This window comes from Siniperca chuatsi, linkage group LG10, assembly GCF_020085105.1.
Source record: "Siniperca chuatsi isolate FFG_IHB_CAS linkage group LG10, ASM2008510v1, whole genome shotgun sequence".
Taxonomy (NCBI): domain Eukaryota; kingdom Metazoa; phylum Chordata; class Actinopteri; order Centrarchiformes; family Sinipercidae; genus Siniperca; species Siniperca chuatsi.
This window is the reverse complement of record NC_058051.1, coordinates 25,053,645-25,062,802: the sequence shown is the minus strand read 5'-3', so window position 1 is coordinate 25,062,802 and position 9,158 is coordinate 25,053,645. Positions and strand designations below refer to the sequence as shown.

At 37.5% G+C, this 9,158-nt stretch overlaps 1 protein-coding gene across 2 annotated transcripts; it reads left to right on the top strand.

Moving 5' to 3' along the window:
- The first annotated feature begins 479 nt into the window (after positions 1-479).
- Positions 480-6,329, top strand: tuba5 (tubulin alpha 5). 2 transcript variants are annotated; one of them, XM_044212601.1, is made up of 5 exons: positions 480-618; positions 2,521-2,746; positions 3,947-4,095; positions 4,765-5,445; positions 5,521-6,329. In XM_044212601.1, the coding sequence occupies exons 1-5, from the start codon at positions 616-618 to the stop codon at positions 5,818-5,820; spliced, it is 1,359 nt and encodes a 452-aa protein (XP_044068536.1). In that variant the 5' UTR covers positions 480-615; the 3' UTR covers positions 5,821-6,329. The 2 variants fall into 2 exon arrangements, with proteins under 2 accessions (XP_044068536.1, XP_044068537.1); XM_044212602.1 differs by lacking the exons at positions 480-618; positions 2,521-2,746 and adding an exon at positions 2,764-2,877.
- The last annotated feature ends 2,829 nt before the right edge of the window (positions 6,330-9,158 follow it).

Here is a 9,158-nt window from a genome sequence, read left to right as displayed (position 1 = left end):
ACATAATACTGCATCAATAATTATAATTCAATAATATACATTATTCTGAAATGGGCCATTCTGCATAATGAGTACTTTTACATTTTGTACTTTAAGTATATTTTGATGAATAGTTTTACTTAAGTCAGATTTTGAATGCACTTTTACTTGTATTTACTTGTAGTATGTTTACACTTTGGTATTGCTACTTTTACTTAAGTAAAAGATTTGAGTACTTCTTCCACCACTGCCAGTGACGCAATGCTGAATTGAGTCAGATGCATAAATATGAATTCAAATGTGACAGATGACCAGTCTAATTTTCTCTCCAAATTTTCTTTCTTGTGCAGTAACAAGCAAAAAGTGACAATTGAGAGAGGAAACTTATCATCCCTCCCTCCATCTATCTTCTCCCTCCTCCTCCGTCTAAAGCCTGAATAAGCACCGTCAGACAGACACACCTGCGGATATAAAGAGTGGCTGGCAGCAGGCAGGACAGAGCAGAGCAGCGCTGTGTTGGTGGAGACAAGTTACCTGTCCCGCAGCAGAGGAACTACAGTCTGTCTGGAGCCTTGCTGACGGATAAACTTACAGTATCCTGCACCAAAGCAAACTACTTAGATCATCGGCAGCGACATGGTAAGATAATTACAATTTACTGGAAATGTGGAAACTCATCCAGGGAAAGTTTGATATTTGATTCAGATTCAGATTTTATTTACTCTAGACCACACATCGTGATATGGAGTACAAACATAGAACAACACAATATGTTTATAAATTACATATCTAACTTTTTCTGAAATCTGAACCTTTTTTTTGACTGTATTGTCTGTAAGGGGAAACTATGCAAGATAAGATATGATTTTTATCCAAGCTACAGAAAAAATCTCCCCAAAACTCTTCCTGCATGGACACTGTATTTAAATGAAAAATCTAGTTGTTTGTGTTAACATACATGTAGCTCCAGCATTTTTAAGGCTAAAACGATGTCTTTATATTACTCTTTGCACTTTGAGTGTTAGTAGTTTTATGAGTTTATAATCACTGCCAGCCTGTTTAGTGTAGACAGATCAATGCCTCATCTTCAGCCTCAGAATTTTAAACTGGCCCTCAGAAGAAAAGCCTATTTTTTGTGAATATTTAAGTTTTGGCGTGTCTTTTTATCAGTGTTCATATTCCACGCGTTAGTCTACATGTCTTAGAAATGTCACTCAACAGCAAAAAATCATCTTGGGGGATGTTCTCCCTCCAGAGAAAACAAAAGCTGAAATTCTCTCAGCATGTTGAAACCTGACTGCAGGAAGCACTTAGAAAATGCAACCGTACGGTGTTGGAATAAGCCTGTCCTGTTTTTGACATTATTTACACTTAACGTCTGGAAAAACTGAGCACAAATACAATAAATAATACAGCTGATGTGTATGGAAGGAAAGAAAGTAATAATAATTTCCATTTCATACTTAATACCTAATTGAGAAATTGAATCACTTTTAAAATTGAAATACCACTGAAATGATAGTAAATTAATATATTTTATTCTAAAAACCATCTGTCTGAAGTTATGTAATTTAAATAACCCTCTTTGAAATGTCCAATAGGTCATTTCAAGTGGTGCAATTTTACTTTTTTTTTTCATGTTCCCAAATTCAGATAGAAATTTCAAGTATTCTGGGTTTTGGTGTCTGAATTTCATCAATCCAATTTAAGCCACTTGATTTTTTTAACCTGACTTAAATTTTTAGATCAGAGTTCAAAATAAATGACTTGACAAAGATATATTTCAAAGTAAAATATTTCAGTGTTTTAAAGCTGCAATACCTGATTTTATTTGATTTCTTGGCCACTTGGGGGCAGCAGAAACAAGCTGACAAATCATCACCTTTTAAGTTGATAGGGTGAACTCATTAGCTTATTTACACATCCAGCAGTTACAGAGCAACATTATCATTAATTTGGAGTCGATTTTCTGGCCACCTGATGAATGTAAGTCCAATATTCACTCTGAGGGAAATATATCTGGCTCTTTAGCTGCTAAATGCTCCACTATGTTCACCAGCTAGTTGCTAACTGTGTCTGCCTGCTGTTTGGTGCTGAGCAGGTGTTGTACAGTGGGTTTTTAGAGCATTTTCAGTGAAAACAGCTGCCTGCTGCTGCCAAAAATGACGCTATGAGAGCAGTAAGAGTGAACCAAAATTGTAAAGTTGTGGGATGGACAGACAGACAACAAGCTGAAACTCACTATAAAGCTCTGTAAAGCCGACGGAAGCTGCATATTCAGGTGATTATTCTCTGTATGTTCATTACTACGAGCAACTCCTTTCACATTATAATAATATTGATGGATGGCAAAAGTACATATTTTTAACAGAAACAGTATGAGAAAAAAACTCCTTATTGATCCTTTTCAGGTTTATGTTTGCAATAGACAGCTGTGCTTACAAACCATTCATGTTTTGGGGGGGTCAAAAACCCCACAAGGGTTGTTAAACTTTGTGACAGGCATTTTAACTTCCATCTGTGTTGTTTATTTCTGTTCAGAGAGAGTGCATCTCTATCCATGTGGGCCAGGCAGGTGTCCAGACAGGAAATGCCTGCTGGGAGCTCTTCTGCCTTGAGCATGGCATCGGGCCTGATGGCGTCTTCCTGGACAATCCTGCAGAACTGAACTCTCGTGAAGACCCATTCAACACTTTCTTCAATACTGGGAGCTCTGGGTGTCATGTTCCAAGAGCGATATATGTGGACCTGGAGCCCACAGTGGTTGGTGAGTAGTCCTGTGTATGTGTTTATTTTTACCCTCCTTATCTCTATTTTTTATTACAGTTCCCGTCGTCCTATTATGCCTGGTCGTATGCGTCTAGTGTGAGTACATCTCCATCCACATGGGTCATGCAGGTAACTGCTGATGGGAACACTGGTATCCAAGCAACAAGCACAGTGTTGACTCCTTTACCTTTTATTCAGTGCTGGCTAACATTTACAGAAGTGTAAATAGCAAGTTGCGGAGTGCAGTGTTGGATTGATTTTAGCCAGGCAAAACTGTTTTTTTTCCCAATATATCCCTTCAATTTAGGCTTAAGTTGCTTCAAACTTCAAAGACAAAATATTTCTTCCACATTTTTCAACATTGTCACAAAATCTAAAACTGCTCATCCCAGCACATCACTGAAGCTACATCACTACAAGTTGTCATTTCAATTATAGCTATGGAGCCCTGAAGCTGACAAAATGTAGTAAAAGGTTATATAACTGAATACATCAATAAATAATACTTTTAGTTAGATAATTGAAATGGAGTATAAAAAGAAATATAAAGATTCATACTTTTCCTTTAACATCCAATCAGTTTATTAAAACTAATTTACTCCCTATTTTTCCCAATCAACATTTCCAGTTTTGCTTATACAATAATGAGATGGGCACGAGCATGTAGCTCCAGTATTATTTATTAATGTATTAATTTATATTTTTGACATGTCTGATAACTACATTTCAAGACATTTCAATTCAGGACACCATTTTTATGGCTTCAACATCACATTAAATGGAAAATTCTAGACATAAAGTTGAAACCAGATATTTACATACACTTCAGAAAAAAACACAAAAACTTTTTCTTCTTTACTGTCATACATTAAATCAGAGTAAACTTTTTCTGTTTTAGATCAATAAATATTAACATATTTTTTGCATTTGTTAAATGTCAGAGAATTTTTACTAACAAGGGGGATGGCACCCCCCTTCGTTCCCCCTCAAATCGCCTACTGCACCTATGGAATGATCAATAAGTCAACAGGTTTGAAAATTTAAAAGATAATGTGACGGTAAAGCTGATAAACTACACTCCTGGACATGTCTGTCTTAATGGAAAACATCCACATTTGTTACTGGTCTGGTCTGTCAAGTTAAACCGTGTTGCAGTTCTTATCTTATTGACCTTTCTGAATAAAACTTTTCTTTTCAGATGAAGTAAGGGTTGGAAAGTACAAAGAGCTTTTTCACCCTGAGCAACTGATCTCTGGAAAGGAGGATGCAGCCAACAACTACGCTCGTGGCCATTACACTGTCGGGAAAGAAATCATTGATGCAGTCATGGAGCGAGTTCGTAAAATGGTCAGTAATAATGATAAAACCCGATGAATGACCATTATTGTGCAATTTCTAGAAAGACCTATGAAGACAAAGACAAGCATTGTTTTGTTTTGAGGTGTTTTTTCTGCTCTAGATTTTATTTAAATATCTAATGTGGGAATGTAAGTGGGAATAATGATGCTCTTACAATAATTACAATTTTATTGCATGAGCTTAAAACCTGTTAACTTTCTGCACTACATTTGTATTAAGGAATAGTTCAACGTTTTGGAAAATACACTCATTGCTTTCTTGCAGAGAGTTAGAAGGGAAGATCCATACCACTCTCATATCTGTCTGTTCAATGTGTCTTTGTTTAATCCGAAGGAAGGAAGTCACCGTTTTTACACTTCGGTTTTTGCGTGGATTAAACAAACGAGGTAAAACATGTTAATTAGTGAGGTTTAGAGGTGCTGGTTGCTGGATTTTGACACCTTTGGACAGAGCCAGGCTAGCTGTTTCCCCCCGTTTCCAGTCTTTGTAGCCAAGCTAACAGGCTGCTTGCTGTAGCTTCATATTGAATTGACTGATATGAGAGCGGTATCAATCTTCTCACCTAACTCTCTGCAAGAAAGCAAATAAGCGCATTTTGCAAAATGTCAAACTATTCCTATAACAGAGGCTGTCCTGTCCTTCTGTCCCTTTCGTCAGACGGACCAGTGCACAGGCCTGCAGGGGTTCCTCGTCTTTCACAGCTTTGGTGGTGGAACTGGCTCTGGCTTCACCTCTCTGCTGATGGAGCGTCTGTCTCTAGACTATGGCAAGAAAGCCAAGCTGGAGTTCGCTGTCTATCCAGCTCCCCAGGTGTCAACTGCTGTGGTGGAGCCCTACAACGCCATCCTAACCACCCACACCACCTTAGAGCACTCTGACTGCGCCTTCATGGTTGACAACGAGGCCATCTACGACATATGTCGTCGCAACATGGACATTGAGAGTCCTGGCTACATCAACCTCAACAGATTGATCGGTCAGATTGTTTCCTCAATCACGGCCTCTCTTCGTTTTGATGGCGCCCTCAATGTCGATCTGATGGAGTTCCAGACCAACCTGGTCCCATTTCCACGTATCCACTTCCCACTGGTTACCTACTCACCCATCATCTCTGCTGAGAAGGCGTACCACGAGCAGCTGACTGTGTCCGAGATCACAAGCGCTTGCTTCGAGCCATCCAATCAGATGGTGAAGTGCGACCCTCGTCACGGCAAGTACATGGCGTGCTGCATGCTGTACCGAGGTGATGTCATCCCTAAGGATGTGAATTCGGCCATTGCAAATATAAAGACCAGACGTTCCATTCAGTTTGTCGACTGGTGCCCGACTGGCTTCAAGGTGAGTAACATTATGAAGGTAAGAAGTGCAGCTTGAGATACTTTATCTTTCTGATCATTCTCTTCGTCTCAACAGGTTGGCATTAATTACCAACCTCCAACTGCAGTTCCTGGTGGCGACCTGGCCAAAGTCCAGAGGGCTGTGTGCATGCTGAGCAACACCACCGCCATTGCTGAGGCCTGGTCTCGCCTTGACCACAAATTCGACCTCATGTACGCTAAGCGTGCGTTCATCCACTGGTATGTGGGTGAGGGCATGGAGGAGGGAGAGTTTGCAGAGGCCAGAGAGGACCTGGCCTGTCTTGAAAGGGATTACGAGGAGTTGGGTCACATGAGCCCAGATTCTGAAAATGACGACGACGGTCAAGAATACTGACCCTTGTGAGGCTTTGGGCTGTGACGGCTGCACAGCAATTAATTGATGATCCTGTACTGAGTCAATAACGATTTCATATCTGTACTGCGTATCTTCTAAGCTTGAGTTAACCAAATTGATGATCTTTCTCACTGCCATGTTTTTATAATGTCAGCTTTGGATTAAGAAGAAAAACTGCTCTAAATTGTATTTAAATCGTAAGTTTGTCTTGGCATATTCTGTGTTAATGGGACAGAAATCAAAAATATATATTTTTCTGCTTTAAGACTTAGAGTTCTGACCGCAGCAGCCACAGTTCGACTCCAACCTGGGGGCCTTTGCTGCATGTCATCTCCCTCTCTCTCTCTCTCTCTCTCTCTCTCTCTCTCTCCTTTCCTGTCTATGTCTGCAGCTGTCACTGTCTAATAAAAACCTAATGTTAAAAAAAAATGTATAAAATTCAACACATTGTTAAAGATTAAACCAGTGGTTCACAAACTTGTTGGTTTGTGACCTCTTACAAAAACGTGTCTAGTTGTGTCTCCTTGTCATGTTTCAGATGTCTGTTCCACCAAAGAGACATTTCCTCTCTAAACTGCTCTGATATTTTCATTTAAATAATTGTTCAAGGATCAAAGAATGAGTATGTTACTTTTAATACTTTAATTACATTTGACTGATAATAGTTTTGTACTTTTTCTTAAGCAGGAATTAGAATGCAATATTATGGCTATGTATTGCCAAAAACTCATTTACAGACAAAGAAATGTACAATGTGCTTCCTTCATATTGACATCACTTTAGTTAAATTAGACCCCAGAGAGGTCTGACTCCCTGACGGACCTTTTATGAGCTTATAAAACTCCAGTAATAGATAAACAAATAGGAGACTGTGAGACCAAATAGACTTATTTGAGATTTGGAAGGGGTAATGCTTTGTAAAAAGTACTGTTAAGACTAATGACAGATATGGAGCATATGAATACCCATTGTATTTAACCATGTTTTACATTTGAGGTCTCTGAGACCCCAAACAGAAGTTATGCATCAATTTATGTAGCCGACTTCGTAGACGGCATCAGTTCAAAATCATGTTAATGAGCAATTCTCATAAAATGAGGAAATCTCATGAAGTATCAAGGTGATAAACCAATACAGCGTATGTTTTCTGAGCTATTAAATAGGGTCTTCAGGGGTCTCCAGGACCCCAAAGAGAACATTAGGGTTAAATAACTTGGATCTTGTCTCCTTGACTGTAAGTACGCAGGTACCTTCTCTTATCCTGTCAAGGCTATGAACTTACTGATTTAGAAACTCTAGAAACTTTAGAAAATACCAGGGAGAGGAGTGAAATCACAGAAACTATGGCCAATGATGTTTTATTGGGGAAAAAATCACATTTGTTTGCTCATTATTTTATATACTGGGTATTTTCATCGTTAACTTTTTGTAAGCCTGATGGTGAGTATATATTCAATGGAAGAAATACAAAGGACATACTTCATCTCATAAATAAAGTTGTTAGTTTAGTTTAGTTAACAGTGAGATGGAGGTCACACATACTGTATCTACAAAATATCAAGGCTAAAACAACAAAAGTCCAAGACTTATTTCCATTTTTGTCCTTGATGTAAAACGTTGATGCAGGAGTCTTAAGTACAAATGTGAGGGACTTGCTAATTTATACTTACACATGTCAGAGGGAAATATTCCACTTTTTACTCCACCACTTTTATTTTACAGCTACAGTTACTGGTTACTTTTTGATTCAAGAGTTTACAAAAAAATTATGTGATCTGACCTTGTTGTGAGCAGTTTCATGTAGGAACAATCTGAAGAAAGAAAACAGTTCCTACATGAATCTACTCACAACAAATCTGTGGATCATCTTGAGTAACTGGGTCATGATTTCTGGAAAGAGACATTGCTGTTGAGTTTTTCAAATGTTTTTTTATTTTTTTGGTGCTTTAAGCATCACAAGCCGAGTGCCACATAGTTCCATAATATTCAAACAAGGCAGACATCTATGCAGCCGATATCTCCAAAACTCGGCAACTCACACCAAAACAATCTAGATGGATAAATAGCACTACAGGTGAGAGGAAAAATATGTTGTTGTTGTTTTGAAGGTGAACTGTACCTTTAAGTAATAATAATAATATTGAATACATCTTCCACAATGAAATAAAAACAATAAAATCATTCTAAATAAAAACATCAGGATATATATGTATATGTGTATACACATACATACATATATATAAATATTCATGCATTCATATATACACACATATATATATTAGAATCAGAATCAGAAATACTTTATTGATCCCCGTAGGGAAACTCTTTGTTAAAGTAGCTTGCCTTTACGTCAGTGCACACAGGAGAAAGTACTAGCAAACAATATGATACACTATAAAACACTATAAAAACAGGTCAGAAAATAAGTATAAGTATCAGGTGGGTATAAGTATAAGATAAACTAAGTGTGAAGTACCAAGTGGGTTTACCGGTTGATGATGATAATACAGTATAATAATACAATGTAATAAAATAAGTAATAAGCAGAGGTGCATGTACTGTCGAGAGTAATAGAGATATATAATATCAATAACAATAAATAAGAAAAACTAACATGGGAAAACTAATATTGCACTGGAGTAGTACACAGAATATTGCACAATTATTCAATTATGGCAGAGATGTAATGATCAATGTCCAGTTTGGGAGGAGTTAAAGAGTTTGATGGCCACAGGCAGGAATGACTTCCTGTGGCGCTCTGTGGTGCTTTTTGGGGGGATGAGTCTTCTGCTGAAGGTGCTCCTTTGCTTGACCAGCATGTCATGGAGTGGGTGGGAGACACTGTATACATACATATATATATACATACACACACACACACACACACACACACACACACATATACATATATGATATATACATACATATACATACACATACATATACATATACATACATATATACACACATATACACATATATACATACATACATACATACACACACACATATATACACATATACATATATGATATATACATACATATATGATATATACATACATATATATACACACATACACATATATGTACATACATATACATATATACACACACATATATATATATATACACACACACACATATATACACACACACATATATACACACACATATATACACACACACATATACACACACACATATACACACACACATATACACACACACATATACACATATATATATATATATATATATATATATACATACACGCGCGCTTACACTTCCAAGTTTCCCATAAGCCACAATTTAAGTTTCTTTCTAAAACTGTGGTAG

Coding starts and splice junctions, on each gene's coding strand:
- tuba5 (XM_044212601.1), top strand. Junction 2,747..3,946: donor CCTGGAGCCCACAGTGGTTG/GTGAGTAGTCCT, acceptor TTTTCTTTTCAG/ATGAAGTAAGGGTTGGAAAG. Junction 4,096..4,764: donor TGGAGCGAGTTCGTAAAATG/GTCAGTAATAAT, acceptor CCCTTTCGTCAG/ACGGACCAGTGCACAGGCCT.